The sequence below is a fragment of the Pteropus alecto genome, unplaced genomic scaffold (genome assembly GCF_000325575.1).
Source record: "Pteropus alecto unplaced genomic scaffold, ASM32557v1 scaffold21, whole genome shotgun sequence".
Lineage (NCBI taxonomy): Eukaryota > Metazoa > Chordata > Mammalia > Chiroptera > Pteropodidae > Pteropus > Pteropus alecto.
The window spans coordinates 28,518,023-28,534,532 of NW_006436282.1; the positions used below are offsets into that span (position 1 = coordinate 28,518,023).

At 45.5% G+C, this 16,510-nt stretch overlaps 1 protein-coding gene across 1 annotated transcript in view; it reads right to left on the bottom strand.

Annotated features, from left to right (window-relative positions):
* DOCK4 (dedicator of cytokinesis 4) overlaps positions 1-16,510 on the bottom strand; it is a 194,114-nt gene that overhangs the window by 136,580 nt on the left and 41,024 nt on the right. Inside the window, exon 10 of the mRNA XM_025046816.1 lies at positions 13,848-13,936. Coding sequence (XP_024902584.1) covers positions 13,848-13,936 — 89 coding nt within the window. The remainder of the gene's footprint in view (positions 1-13,847; positions 13,937-16,510) is intronic.

A 16,510-nucleotide genomic window follows, 5' to 3' on the forward strand; every position in this document is an offset into this window, starting at 1 on the left:
CAGGACCCCAGGCGGGAAAGAAAGTCGCAATGCATGAGCCGAGACGAGAAAGAAATGCACAATGCATGAGCCAAGATGAGAAAGAAATGCACAACGCATGAGCCACACAGCTAGACTGACGAGGGTCTCCCCCCTCGCTCCTTCAACAGCAGAAACAAATGACAAAGGCACTGTTTTCTTGGTCTGTTGGCTTTTCAATCGAGGATTTAAAACAGGAAAATGTGTTGAATAAAAAAAGCACTGGGCTCAGAGAGAAGAGGGAGCCTTTCCTGGGTGCAGATCTGTCCGAGGTGAGGACACGCGAGGGGCAGTGACATCGAAGAGAAGAGGACGTGACCGTGAGTCCTCGCGCTTCCTGGTGTGTGGACCTAACGGAATGTCTGCGTCCGAGGGCTGTTGTGAGCATTTAATGAAATCTGGCAAGTACCCAGGGACTTTAACTAAATGTGCATCCCACTGTCACTGAACTATCTTTTATCTCCCACCCCACATCTGAGTTGGGTGGCTGAAGGCGACAGAACAGAGGCAGCTCTGTCCGCTGAGAGTCACATGGAATGAACAGGGGGGAGAAAAAGTGGTCCAGGTGATTCGATAGCGACAAGTACCAGTGTAGCTTTGAGACCCGTGAATCTGTCCACTGGTCGTCTCCAGTCCCAGAGTGGGGGGAATGAAGACACACTAACACGTGTTACGTTCTTGGTCGCAGAAGCTATTTCTCCCTGACTCACGCATCCCCGCCGCCCCCACCCCGATACGGGGGTGTCTCTATCCTCCCACTCTGTCCTTCCGCCTTCAAAACACACGCCCACGCTGCTCCCAGCATCGCCAGCACCATCGGGAGCCGGAATCCGTGGAACTCCCGTGCGTGCCAGACGCGCACGGCGCACAGTGACAGTCCCTCCCACTGGGGAGGACACTGCTCAGCCCTGGGCTACTGTAAGTGATGCTTTTAAACGAGGATCTGATGGATTGAACACAATTCTTGAGGTCCTGTGACTTTTTTGCAAGTGAAGATCCTTTTACTAGGACGTCTGTCTGGTCAGCGTTTCTGACGAGAAACACTAGCGACATTACGTAGTACGTACAAAGTAAGGAGAAAAAAAGAACTAAATGGTAATGAAGAAAAGCAAAGACATCAAGGGCCTGGAGGAAGGAAAAGTGACCAGCATCCCTGCTCTGCTCTGTTGGAGCCAGAATTCATTTAACCCTCAGTGATTTTTTTTTCTTTTTACAGAAGCTGAGTACTTCGCAGAGGATAAGATGATGAGAGAAGAAACGCATTCAGAGACAATGTGAATGCTGAAGAAAATTAAATGAAGGAACTAGGGAGAAAATATGTCTTAGGGAAGCACGTAAATAGAAGCATGAAGAGAGAAGTACGTCAGTGTTCTCTAGCCAGCAAAGCCACTGAGGTGACAGTGTGAGGGGTAGAGAGGCCTCCCGCAGGAGACGCCAGACAAGAATGACCAGCCAGTGCACGAAGGCAGGCGCCCAGCAAGCGACAGGGGAAAACCAGACAAAACGTCATGGGGAAAAGGGAAAACGATGCGTCTAAGAGCTCAGTGCACCCTAAAATGTCCTTATATGTTAGTTGTAACATGAAGGCTCAGAAAGACAGCGATTAGAGCTCTGGGGGTCAAGATCTCCCTTGTCTACCAAGTGATAACAACGTGTAGAAGAGGAAAAGAGACTGCTATTTTGAAGTGACCCAATTTCTGCAGAATAAAAAACTCAGTCGACAACAGGAAAGATCAACCAGACTGAGGACTCGACCACGTGTACTTGTCTCTTCCCAAGTCACCAATTCAGTTTCGGTTAAAAAAAAAAATTAACAAAGACACATCAAAGAGTGGATGTACTTTCAACAGGACCAAGAAAAAAACATAACACAGCGGTGAGGCCGTAGGGGCAGCCCACGAAGAGCCATGCAGTTCTGCTGACTTTTCGAGCGAAGAAACTCCTGATCCTACTTTCCTCTCCACGAGTGCCACCAACTGGGAAGGAGGAGTCCGCAGGACGATAAGAAACAGCATAGAAAGACAAAGAAAGCGCTCCAACTTTTCACCCGTTCCCCTGACCCAGGAGAGACGCCAGCTGTTCACCCGCTCCCGTGACCCAGGCCGAGTCCTGGGTGACATCTGGGACGTTGGGGAAGTAGATTTCTTTCCAGGCTCTCCTTGTCTCCTGGCTTCATCCGCTACCACTGGGCCTGCGACAACGTCTAAATCGTCACCTGCATATTTTCTCACTGCCGCCACGATTCAAAGGGCCCACTTTGGGCAAGGCGGTCAGTAACACACGGCTGGAGAGGAAGGTGGAAGGCAGGCTGTAAGGGTGTGCAGGGTGAAGTTCCTGCTCCCGAGGAACTGGTCACCCAAGAATGAAAGTAACACATGCATATGTGGATAGTGTATCAAGCAGAAAGGATGCTTTAGGCTTTGATAGGAATATTAAAATAAGGAGAAATCATTACAGATGGAGGGAATCTGAAAGATCATGGAAGACCTTTTTTTTCTCTTTAAACAGGGATTTCTGACAACCAATAAGTAGAAGAATTAGGTTAAAATTTCGATTTCACAAAATCGATCAGTAATGTCCCAAAATCACCTTTTTTCTGGCCCTTAATAAAAGTTCCCAAAATGAAATTGCTAAGGGAGGGATGTCTCCCTTTATTAAAAGGAACAATCATTAAACTAAACTTTCTTCTCAGCCTAGGTGTTTAAGACCCAATCATAATGGTTTGATATCAAACGTTAAACAAAGGTATAGCTGTTAACTAATTGAGAGCCTGTCACAAAACAACCTGTTTTTCCCGAATAACTCTGCTAAGGAGCGTAGTACAGCAAAGGCTTGGTAGCTCTTATGCCAAATGTGGCTGATTATCTGATAGCCCTAATTTCACAGGAACTGATGCTAACTCACTCTAGAAGATACAGCCTTTTAAATTCATAAAATTCTGCACTTTTACAGAAAAATGGCAAGCGCAGCATGATCTATAAGAAGCAGGCAAAATTAATTTTGGACTAGATCAGCCATTTTACCACCAATGAACCAAATAACATGTAGCTGTGAACAGAGACAGAGATGCACAAATGGAACACGGTGATAAATACACTTAATACATGTCGTGAGTAAGTGCGCAGTTTAAACAGCATCTCCTACAGCTGCACGACCCTGTGACCCTGTCTCGCTGTCCCCTCTCTGTGCTTTGTTTAGCACATCCGTAACGTAAGGACGCTGAGGAGACCAAGTCTCTGAAATTCTTGCGGCGATACCTGGCAGGTGCTTAACAACGTTAGCGGCCGCTGCTGTCATTTGCACCACCATTTCTGTTCCGACCCCTCCCCGCCAGGACCATCAACAAACCGGCTTCCACCGGAGAACGTTCAACGTCTCCTAAGGGCCAGACACTTATTCCTCCTCACGGGCGTGTCCACGTGCCACCGAATTAAGTTGAGTATTGCCAGTCTCCTGCATACATAAATGACGAGGTTCTGTGCAAGTGTCAAAGGCAAATCCGTCTCTCTACCCAGAAAAACACTCTGGGAGACTTTACAAGGATCTGATTGGTAAATATAATTAGGCAATGGGCACAACAGACATGTGAAAATGATACAGGACATAGAAATCCCGGTTTTGTGCCCAGATATCAATAAGTCAGTGCTCTCAAGTGGCAAATTCTGAAAAACCCTTGAGAAGACAGTAGATATAATTCAATGAGGGCAGAGGTTCTTCTACTCTCTTATTTTGTGGTTTTCGATTGTAATGATTTTTCTTTCTTTTTTTCTCTCATCGCTATGCTCCAGATGGATTGGGTTTTCTTAGTTTCCCTCTCTCTGAAAATTAAATATTGTGTTTATATTGTTATAGATTGTATAACTATTCTGAAAGTTATATATCGTATTTCTAATTTTTGAATGTTCAATAGTTCTGTCAGTAAATGTGAGTGCTAAATTCTCTTAGACTTTACCTGAAAATGTCTGTATTTCATTCTCATTTTTAAATAACAGTTGGGCAAGTAATAGAATTCAAAGTTGGCCATTACTCTGGAAATTGTAAGATATTCCATGACATTCGGACCTCTAGAGTTGCTGCCGAGACTATTTCTTTTGGGATAATCAGTTCCTTCTCTCTGGTTTCTAGTTTTGTCTTAAGTGTTCCAGAGTTTACCACGATTTATGTAAATATGGCTTTAATTTTATTTTCCCTGCTCATGACTTTTGCTTCTTTTATCTGAGGACTTTTACCCTCTGCAAAAGTTCTGCAAATTCTCAGCCGTTTCTTTGCAAATGTTGCAGTGCTCACACGCACTATCTGGAATTCCTACAAGATGCATGCTGGTCGTTTTTATTCAATCCTTCCTATTTTAAATGTTTATTCAGAATTTTCTATTGCATTTCCTCTTTGTATTACATTCTGGCTAATATTTTAAGCTATAATTTTAGTTTACTGATTCTCTTTTCAACTGTGCTCATGTGATATTTAAGCAGTTCACTAATTTTTTTTTACAATGACTTCTTTAAAAGAACTTTACAAATTCTCTTCAGTTCTAACCAATAGAATCTAAGCACCATGAAGGACAAGACTTTCTACTTGCTTTGTTAAATGTAATATTACTAGTGCTATATATATAGATGCTCAAATAACAATTTTGATGCATGAATTTGAAAGCTTTCCTTCACTTTTTTGTTTTCTTTTTCATTATTTTTCTATCTCTATTTTTCTATCTCTTGCTTAGTCATCTCATGAACATTTATTACCTAAAATTCTAGGAGGTCTTCATTCCTGTTTGTTGTATCCGCTTACTCTGCCTCATTGCTGATTATTTCATGGCTAATTAATATGTTATCATTTTATTGGGTCTGATCTTCAGTGGGTGTTGCTTTTCTCACAGGCATCCATGCACCGTGGGTGTGGAAGTGGCAATATGGAGTGGTTATACTTTTACTTTTATCAGGCTACGAAACTGGGACCAGTTATTTTATGTTGAATTTTACAACTATGGATTTTTCCAAACTACCGAGTTAGTATAAATCCAGACTGATGGCATAAACTTGGAATTCCGATGGCTAATGGGAGAATCACCCCCCACCCCGACACCTCTTCAAAACAAAGAGCTTTTTCAGGTCCCACGTTAGAGGACTCGACTCGGTCCTGGATGCTACTCACACACCCCTAAGCCACGTCTCCACTTCCACGGGAAATTAAAATGCAAGCCCCAAAGTGTCAGGGCACACGCGCACGCCCGCTCCCTGTCACAGCGCCCCCGAGGCCCCGCCCTCCTGGTCTGGGCACCCTCTTCACGTCTGCCCGATGTCCCTTCCTCCCTGTAAACCTCAGTTCTCCGGTTCTTACCAGGTCTGTTACAATTTCCTTAGCATTTTCATGTGTTTGCAGTGGAAGAAGACGTCACGACATTTCATCTACCATTTTCAGAAAGCCCACTCATTTTAAAAGCTTTGAAATCCCCAGTTTTTCAATCCTGAGGATTGAACAGCGAGCCTCCAATACAGAATTACATTATAATTATAAATGTGTAAGTTAATTGACCAAGCAAAGCATTACTTGTGCATTAAGGACTGTCAATCTCACCAAACTTTAGCTCAAAAACTGTCCTCTGCCACAAAAATTTTATATATGCACCAAATCAAAGTATAAAATAAAATCACAATATTGATTAAAAGATTAGCCTAAGAAATTTACCACTAAAGAGTATTTAACACTGCATAATTATATTTTTTCTTCTTAATTCTCCTGAGTTTCTAAGTACAGAAGGGAAATGATAGAATATTAAAATGTATGTTCTAAAAATATAATGTGCTTTAAAAAAATCTGAGCTAAGAATAGATGAGTTATTAATGCAAAAGTATTTTCACAAGAGGGGTATCTAAAAGTCACATCACAAACTAAAAGTTACAGACAAATCCCTTAAGGGTGTATGCATATACATATATACCCTTAATTTTCTCAATCAGGATTTCCATTAAGTTTGTTGACTAAAACGAAATGATCTTTCCTTTCCATTTTTAGCATTTAAAAATATCCATATGCTAAGAAAAGGCCAAAAAAATTGCTTTGTTTTTCTTTTCTCAAAATAAAGCATCAAAGAGAGAACCCTAAATTAGGTGCTTCATCTCCACTCGGCCAGAATACTCCAAAGCTTAAGGAAACGCATTTCACAGAATGGGTCTAGTTGAATGAGGTGAAGGAAACGTAAAAAAAAATAAAATAAAATAAAAAAAATTATCAAATATAGCTTGGCACAAATCTGAATGGAAAAAGGCAGGGAATGGTTTGTTTAGCAAAGGGGCTATTTTATTGGAACCAGGTAAGAAGAGGACACACAAGATACAACAAGAAAGTGTGAGCAGAGACAGACACACGCAGAATGGGTAAAAAAAAAATGTCTTTGCCTTGTTTTTGCTTTTATCCCTGAGGTCTTCTGATTCCTAGTAAAATTATTAGAGGTTGTATCATTATTTGGTTTCTAGGGTAAGTGCCATGAGGCATGAACCTCTGGAGTATGTGCATTTACAGTGTCACAACCCTATTTGGCCACTAACGCCCAGAACCCAACGAGGGGCGACGCTGGGTGGAGAGCAGAACGCAGGCCCGCGAGGTGGCTGCAGCGGCCGGGTCGCAAAAGCCTGTCTCGCGATGTGGCGATTTTTTCATCTTCTAGTTGTTTTCCTACTTGACACTAGGCAACCAAAGAAACAACTTAGTTTTTAGATTCATTTATGAAATCCATACTTATTGAGTGTCTACTGGTGATCAAATATTAGCATTTTAAAACGTAATTAGATTGAAAAAATTTTAAGTAGTTATGTTAAATCATTAGCATATGTGAAATCATTCGAATTGTACAGAAGGTTCTAGTCTGGAAGGAAATGTACTCCCCGCCCCAGTTCCTGAGTTCTACTTTCTAGAATTAATCCGCGTTTATAACTTTTTGTGTATCCGACCAGAATTTTTTTTCTTTTTAATTGTGGTAACTGTTATAAAGGAGATAAGCCAGAGACCGGGATATGACTTATAAAGGAAAAGTGGTTACCAAAGGCATTTCTGAGAGAACATTCAAATTTAGAGAAAAGATGGCAATGCAAAAGACGGGGAGACCCTGACCTAGGCAAAGGTCACGTGCAAAGGCCCCGCGGCAGGAAAGAGCCTGGGGTGATGCGGAAAACGGAAGAAGGCCTCTCTCTGGGGCTGGAGAGAGGGGTGGGAAGGTGAGTGGCCGTCACGGAGGCCACAATGAGTCACTCTCACTCTAAGGGCAACGAGAAGCCGCTGGAGAGTTTGGGGTAAAGAAAACATGGTCCGAGCTGTGTCTTAATTAAGGATTCTTGTGTTACCTGGGAAACGGGCCTGGCAACGGGAGAGTGGAACTGACGACTCGAGTTAAAGACGCCTGCAGACAGGAAGGCAAGAGACGGCGGAGGCTCGTGCCAACGGGGCTGCAGTGCGGTGGGAAAACTCTGCGAAAAAGCTTTGTCAGAACAAGAAGCCGCACCTCCCTGCTTGATGAGCCAGACGCCAGGCAGCGGCAGGAACCTCTGGTCTCCGCTGGTCTCTCCTCATGCGGAGCCTCCGGCAAATGAGTGAGCTGGGGTGATCGATGTCCCCAATACCCTTGGCCTGCTATACCTAGGGTACAGTCCCTATTCTGTCAGTAGGAGTTAGGTGGAAGAAGGGAGCCCCTGCCCGACCTCACAGCTACTTTTGCCAGGAAATTAGCAACTCAGAGCTAAGGGAGACGAGAAACGCTGGCAGCCGTCACCTGCCGGTGAGGCAGCGTCCGTGAATGAGGGCTGAGGGGAGACGTTCCATCTTGGCCGCATCTACCTGGCGTCGAATCCCCATCACACTGAGCAGGGGCAGGTGGGAGGGAGCGAGTGGGTTGTGCACAAGTGCCACCAACTGTCTCTGTTCTTATCAAGATGTAGCAGCTATTCTTGAATAAGTATTTCTTTATTTGCTGTATGCTCTTAGGAAAACTTGCAGACTTTAATGCCTTTTTAAAATATGATCTTTATCAGTTATGGTTGTTCCGGTTTGGAGAGAGTCCATGGGGTCCTCATGCTGTCATTCCACAGTGAAACCAAAACCCTTAGCTCTCGATGGTACTTGCATGCTTCGGGCCTTTGTCTATGTTCGGAAGGCAGGGGGTAAAGGGTAAAACGCAGATGCCAGAACTTCTAAATCGGAACTGCAAAATTACGGACATCATCAGGTGTCAGCGAAACTTCCTGAAGATGGTTCTTATTAAATTCTTCCAAAACATTATCTTGAGTAATATGTTTATTTCTAAAATATTTAGGACCTCATTATTATCAGAGCAAGTACTTTATTTCCATTTCGATTTACAAAATCTATCACCAGAGCTTTGTCTCGGGGACTATTTTACGCATGAAGATAGACACAACATATGTCTCTGAAAGGTAAGATAACTGACTTTTCAAATATAGACACTTGAAGCGCGTCTCTTATTTGGGTCCAACTGGAAGCCAGACAGAACTTTCAGGAATACACCCTGGCTGCATCATGCAGTGAAAGCCTGGTGGGGTCAGCCGAGGGTTCGCAGAGGGAGGTCAGGGACAGGGTCCCTGGAGCAGAAGAAGGAAGGAAGCCAAACGTCTAGCAGGAAGGGTGTCGAGTGAGAAGACTCTGCTGAAAAACGAGCCAGTGGAGCGATTAGGAGGCGACTGGAGCGTAGCAATGAGATGAGGAAAGCGAGCGGGGGCCGTGGCAGCTCGAAGGCCCTGAGTGCTGATGGACGGGGTCCCAAAGCCTCGAGCCTGGACCAGGAGGCCAGACAACACAGATGACAACAGTCCTTGGACAGCGTCACCTTGAAAACCCAGACTCTTGTGTCACTTATGTTGCCAATGGTCAAATCCGGGGAAGCAGCTCCTCTTTCAGATGTACTTTTAAAGCAAATTTAAATTAAAAAAAAAAAAAAAATCATTCTCCTTTAACAGTCACACCTTGATTTCTGACTTCCAGCCGGTATTATTCAATTTGGGAATACGCCTATTGATGACTGCTTCCTTAAATCGACTTACCTCTTAAAGGATGTAATTTTGACACCACTGAGGATGAATCAAAGTGTCTGACTACAGGCTCACCTTCCGGAGATCACCTCCCTGAGATGGTTGAACAGGTAACCCTACGCCCAGCGAGGCCTCCATTCTAACATGCAACATGTGATAAGTATGAGCAAATCATCTTGTGATTACAAGTACCAGTCCACAGATCTGCTATTTCAAAGTGGTGGGAAGGTTTTCATGTTTTCTCTAAAGAAGAGGCGAGCCCATGGCTGACAGGAATAGAGAAAATATGATCGAAGCGACACGTAAGTCATGGAGTGCCAAGCTAAGGGCCATTAAACACCTGAAATTGTTCACTTTTTCTGAGTCTTAACCAGAAAAGAAATTTACTGAGCAGAAGTGCAAGCTGGAGAGGGGACCACTGGCATATGGGGGGGCGGGGAGGGCTGTAATTGTAGGGGTGCCTGAGACGACTCAGAGAGAATTAACGCTTCCTTTAACGAAAGAGAATTTTCACCGTCAAGTTTCCGCCTCATTCTGACTTTGGCTGTCAGCGTTAGAAAGGTTTTGTTTGGTTGCTTTTTCCTGTAACTATTATTACCTATTTGGAATTTTTTCCAGACATGAAGCGCATAGTAAGCCACTGGCTGAAAATTACTTTTCAAAAAATGTATATAGAGCATAGCATATGTGAGTGTAATTTAATATCTGACTATTTTAATTTATTGAAATACTTACTGTAAAACTGCAAATATTTTCTATCTAGCAAATCTTCCAAAGGCATTACTAGTGATTTTATCTAAATTAACAAAATATGAGAAATTCAGATAATAATAATGAACTTTTAATCATTACTTCCATTTGCTTATAATGTGGGTTGGGTTTTTTATTTTTTTAATACTGCATGAAGCTTTAAAAACATCTTAATATCATATGTTGAACTACATCGTTCTTCTCTGGTATCATTAAAAGAGAATGGTTTAGACCATAAAAAACTAGACATGTGAGGACCGAATGAGATACAGTGGACATTGAGAAATCATTACAATATGGAGGAGGAGGGCTATAGATTAGATATGAACATTATATTAATATCGACTTCCCGATTTTGCTCATCGCCCCGGAGTCAGCAGGGCTAGAGAGGAGTCAGGACTGCAGGGTGTTCTCAGACGGTTCGGGGTGGACGTGGGTATGTGTGTGCATACGTGATATGCGTGTGTCATTCTTAAGGATTATACTAACTCGGTAACATTAAATGACATATCGAAGGCATCTATATACAAACATACATGTAAAACTGTTTCTAAAACCCTCTAGGTCTACAAACTTGAAGAGTATATGGCAAGGGGAGGTAGCAGGGAGAAACGAACATAACACAGTGCTACCCTCTGAGGAAGTAGGAATTCTCTGCCCTATTCTTGCAACATTTCTGCAAGTAAAATGAATTGAAAATTTTAAAACATGTTAAGAATAAAAAAGAATGTGGTTTAATAATCAGGTAATTCCAAAAGCGAGCAAAGAGGTCACGCACTATATTTCTAGCCAACAGGTGGTGCCAAAAAGCTCTGGCTTTCCTTTAACGATATTAGAAAGTGAACTTTCTAAATGCAATGCTGAAAATTCAGGAGCAGTGACACAATCCTTAAGAACTACGCCAATGCAGGGACATTGAATTAAAGGACTCCAGCGCTATGTGAGGGCAGGGTGCTCACTCCTAAAACACCACCTCTCCCAAAGCCTCCCTCCCCTTCAGCCAGATGGAGACCACGCCCACTTCCTGGGTGGAGTTAACGCTCTCCCTGTGGGCTGCGGGGGGGTCTTGATCTAGGTAATTCCCTCTAACCTGCTGGGGGGTTAAAAAGTACAGTTGTTGGTAGGAAGGCAACCATGTACACTCATCTTACACACACACACACACACACACACACACTGTAGAAATTGACCTCATTAGCAAATATGATTTTTTTTCTAGTTATAAGCTATAATTGCAAACTACAAGAAAGAAAATTTCATAAATACATAGATCCCATGAAAAGATTTTGAGGTGTCTCTTAGGACATACTGAACCAAGGCCAGTGAGTTTTACAGACTTTGTGTCAAGTCACAGAACTGAATTTCCACAGTAAATCAGATTGGCTCACTCTCATTTCACATTCTTAAAATTCACTGCTAACGTCTATCGGAGGCGACATGTATAATATCCATTTGCTCGAAAAACCTAAACCAGGACCATTTTAATGACTATTTTTAGAATTTCAAATTCTTATGATATTACTTTTGGATTTAAAAATTCCCACAGGACACAACTTTGGAAATTTGAAATCACTTAACCTAACTAAATCTAGCCATAGAGACGTGTTAACTCAATTATTATTATTTTTTAGTCTATAAAAGTTAAATGAATCACTAGCAATTTTCTCCCAGTTTCTAAACACAATGGAGATAGTGGTTAATGTACCCTTGCAACATAAGTCTTAGGTTAGAGAAAAATAAAAACGGTTAACGAGATGAACCCCTTTATCTATTAAACAGACAAGATTACAATTCTAAGAGATAGGACGTCAGCGAAGCACAAAGAGCCTGAAAATGAAGTGGGAGAATTTTTTCCAAAACTAATTCGAAGTTATTTTTCTTTCTTTCTAGTACCAATGACCGAAGAACAAGAGGGGAAATGAACGGAAAGAGAAATAAATACTTTGCTGAGTGAACGCAATTCTCTCGAAACGTTTGCTCGCACTGTTTTTATTTAATCAACAATTCTATGGTCCACGGAGAAAACGGCGGAAGTCAACACATCTCCCCGCAGTGACTGTGAGAGCGCCAGGCGGCCCGATTTCCCACTTCGATGCTGTGCGCACTCACTTCCCCCACTGTTTTTAAGAAAGTCATTCCAGAGCCTCCCTTCCAATAACAAAGGCAAAGCTCTCCTGAACACCCACCTGTCTGCTGACCTTAAAACTGCTTTTTCTCCAGAAGGAGAACAGATCCAGGTGACACAGAATAATGACCCGCCAAGACTGAAGGGTAGACACTTAAGTGGAAAGAGTAAAGGGCTTAGTTATCCTCACTATTTAAAGTTTCTTCCTGAGGTTCGTCTCGCTGGAGCAGAACTCTGGAGTGATGAGGCTCATCACTTGGCCTGAGAGAGCCAGAAGGGTCGGGCAGAGGCCAGGGGACCAGAAGGCAGATGGATGCTGGCTGCGTGCGGCTGGCGGGGGCTGGGGCCTGACAGGGAAAGGATGGACAAGGCCTGGGTCATAAGGACAGAGGGGCAGAGAGGGCTTTGCAGCAAAAGCCAGGTACAGAGACGAGGCATTTGGCTGCCTAGGAATCGGAGAGTCACAGCAGGTGACAACATGGGGGGCGGACTCTGCCAGCGGGCGGGGAGACCTTTTCTCCAGGGTCCCACAGCACAGTGGATGCAATAAGTAGACCTTCATTTCAGTACAACGGCTAAAAACAGGAACGGGGACACCGAGGGAAGGAGGTGGCCTCGCTCAGGATCTGCCGAGAATAAGCAGTCGGTCAACATAACTGCCCAAGCACACGGGGCACATGTAAGCAGCTGGGGCCGACCCAAGGAGACAGGAAGTGCTGGGTTGAGTGCGAGCATCATTCCTTTGCAGAAACAGAGAAGGCAGGTGTGAAGACCAGTTTCTAAAGCATGCCGTGTCCCACCGCCACCAGCTCCTCCTCACCCTAGAGGGACCCCAGCTGCCATAGTGACTGCAAGCCTCTTATGCAGTTAGTGGGAAATGTTGGGCTTTGAATCAGATAAAACCGAAGTTCCCTTCCCAGCTCCAGGGAGGGCGAGGAGGAAGGCGAGCTCACCACTCACCGCACCTGAGTGCGGCACACGCGGGAGCTGTGGGCACTCAGGGCAGTGTTTGGACTGAAGCACAAAGGTTCTGTCTGCAGGTCCTTGGTCTCAGGGGATCATCTGGACCTAGCAAGATGTGCACAGGTCTGAGAAAAAGGTGGTGTCGATCCAAATTCTGGTTCTTCCAACTGCCAGGCAAGATGGACTATAAGGCAAATATCTATATTCGGGACGGTAACAAGCAGTCTTAAACACAGCGCATTCAGTTCAAATAGCAGCTTACGCAATTTGAAGCTTAAGTCAACGAAAGCACACACCTGCCTGGCTTGTTTTGCTTCAACATGGGTGTAAAAGGGGGACTGGGGGCACAAATATTCACCAAGTTTTTGTCTACTGACCAAACTGCGCTATACAATCTAGGTAGGTTACATAATATTAAGATGTTCTATAACATACACTAGCGTAGGACTGTGCCACATAACATAACATATAATGCTGCATCATACCTTAGTTCCCTTCTGAACAAGTGTCACACGCTTTTCTCTACGTGACACTGCCGTCAATACCACTCTCCTTGGCCAGTTTCAGCCTGGAGCCTGCAGGCTGGTCTCTGACATGACAGCCTCGGACAGCGAAGCAAGTTTTGCACGGGCCTCGCCAACCAATTTCCCTTCAACAAACCTATGACACGCGACTGCCGTGAACCCAAGTACACCTGTCCTTTGTTTTTTCACAGCCAGTAACCACTCGGAGGTCTGGAGACTTGGGACTATTGAGCAGATTCACCTTGTTTCAACCGGAATGGAAGACCTCGTTTAGGGAGTTACAGCAGAAGCCTGTCGCAGCACGGAAGACGAGCCAGAACGCGGACTGTGCATCGTCAGAGTTTGGGAGCGAACAGAGAACAAGGGCAGACGAGGAAGGGAAAGGGCCCGACAGGAAGAGCGCGGGGCGCGCCAGCAGCCGCACGTGCTCACCCGCGTTGGAGCCGGTCAGATTGTAGCGCGCGTTCAGCTTTTTGATGATGTTCTCGTGGATCTGGCACCACTCGCTCTCTGTGTTGCACCTGCGAAAATATTAACCCCGATGAGCTTTGCTGGTGCATGAGAGCGAGCAAGGACCTGAACAGCACGCCTGCTCCTTTGGATGCAGCCACCATAATGGACGTCCTCGCCCTCCTCTGAGGTCCCCACGACCGACTGCAAGCGACTGCCAGTCAGCGCAGGCACCCTAAGAGGACAGGAGTGCCCATGTCAGGTCATGCACAGCCAACTCCCCCACGCCAGGAGCGACTGGGATGGACAACGCACGGGTTATGCGAGCCCCCTCCCCACCCCAAATCTCAGAACAGCACGAACAGTGGACCCTGTCTGTCGCTGCTCGCTCACAATTTGCTTACATATTTATTTATTTCATCACTGCAGGCTTTTCCGGGATGAGCCTGATGGAGTTTATTTTCCAGCCAGTTAGTAGGATACCACACAGAGCACCGAATCATGTGAGGGAATGGAACCATCCAGCCTGTCCAGCTGTTAAGGCACCAAACTGCCATTCAGGGCATCCCGCCCCGTTTCCTTATTTTAGCTCAGTGGGGAAGGAAGAAAGGTGGCTTGCTTTCTATTTCATAGGTAAGTGATTCCAGAATTCCTGCTTCTAACCTACAAAACTCCAAACACACACACACACACACACACACACACACACACACCACACACACACAGCACCTAAAGTATGTGACTGAAATATCTTCCAGACCCCGATGAGGTATTTGTTGTTGTTCTGTGTCTGATTCGCAGGTGGGCTAAGGATTCGGCCACCTTAACCAACAGGTTTCTTCCAAATTGTTTCTCACAGGCACCTCCTTAAAATGCGTTTATAAAATCACAGTTCCTTCTTGCTCTGCAGGGAGTGTTTTAACTGGCTGCCATTCCTTCTATGAACAGCTTCATAATTTACTGAACAGGCATTTTTAAGGGATCTCCCTTCCAGCAAGATAACCCCAAACTTCATTTGATGCTTATGAAAAACAGTAAGAACCACAAAGAGCAGTACGATGTACTTTTATGAGAGCAACTGTCTCCCACAGGCAGAGCTGGAACTCCTGAGTCTTCCCCAGCTGCCTGCATAATCAAGAGTCTGCATGTAACAACGGTGAGTCCCTAAGATGTTCCAGGGCCAAGGTCTGCGTGTGTGAGGAATTTCAGTTTTCTTAAAAGGCAATGCCACGCAACGGCTTCATTATCACGTTATGAGACAGGGTGTGAAATGACGCCCAGAAACACACACACCGGTAACATAGGAGCTGAGGTCTGGGGTCTGGGGTCAGACAGTCCCAACCTGGAGTCCTGCTCCGGCTCTCACTGGCCAGGCATCTCTGGGCAGGTCATTTTGCCTCTCTGTCCGCTGGTGTGTAAAACTGAACCAACAGTGTCTGCTTCACGGACTTTTTATATGATGATAAAGTGACACGCCACATGCCACGTGCTTAACACGGTTCCCTGCACCCAGTAAGGACCCGGTAAATGGTGGCCGTTATCATCAGTATTATGCCAAATAAATTGTTTTACAACTAACAGCAGAGTTTGGAAAGATTATCATGGGTTTAATCCCAACCACTGAAGTTAAGGGCTGCCATGTGAAAAAAGAGTAGCAAGTTTTACTACTCACTGGTTTCACCAGAAATTTCAAGTTTAAAGTCAAGGTCACAGACTTTCTCTCTCTTAAAAGAGATCGAGAGAGTTTCCAGCCCTAAACCACAGGCTATAGACAAATCTTTGTCCACTAATTAGAACCGTGTGGCCCAGGTCCCAGGGGCACTGGATGTGGCAGGAGAGAATCCATGAAACCTGCCCCAGGGCTCAAAAAGCAACTGGAAACGCATGTCCCACAGGCAGTGGCCAGTCCTGTGACCTCCACATACGGCTACACTGTGGGCACATGGTGGACGGATCAACTCGAGAGCCGGAACAGAAACCAGAGCGAGCTCAGTCCTGGCGGTGGTCAGTGGCAAGGTCGTCGGGTCAGGACAGCAGAGAGCACGCCCTCCCTGGGGACCGGCTCTGAGCACCGCCCCCGACGCGGCGGGCGACGTGGAAGGCGCGTGGGGGGGAGGGGGGTGCTCCGTGGGGCGACCTGGAACCACCGCACCATAGGAGTCGCTAACTTTGGATTAGGAGCACAGTACGTGATTTTCTTAATAGAGTGTGATGAGTTGAATTGGGTCCGCCCCACCTACTGCCCCCCTAAAAAGCAACAGGCTGCAGTCCTGACCCTGGCACCTCAGAACCGGGTCCTGAGCAAGCGCTCGCGTTGGAATTAGGCCCGTGGGGTGGCCCAGCATCACCACGTCCCCGTGAAAGGGGCATCGGACGCACGCACACGGGGAGGCCGTCACGTGATGGGGCCGGCAGAGATGGGGTGCTGCACCCACAAGTCGCGAAGGCCGAAGGCTGCAGCCGCCCTCGTGCGGTCGGAGGGAGCTGACCCTGACCGGACCCGCGGCCCCCGCGCAGTGAGGCGACGGGCTCCTGTGGCCTCGGCCCCGTGCCCCGGGGCTGAACACAGGCCGGGCAAGGGCCAGCCCCGGGGCTCCCTCTCCTAATTCTGATGAATTCACATTAAAAATGATTTCTTTTCCGCG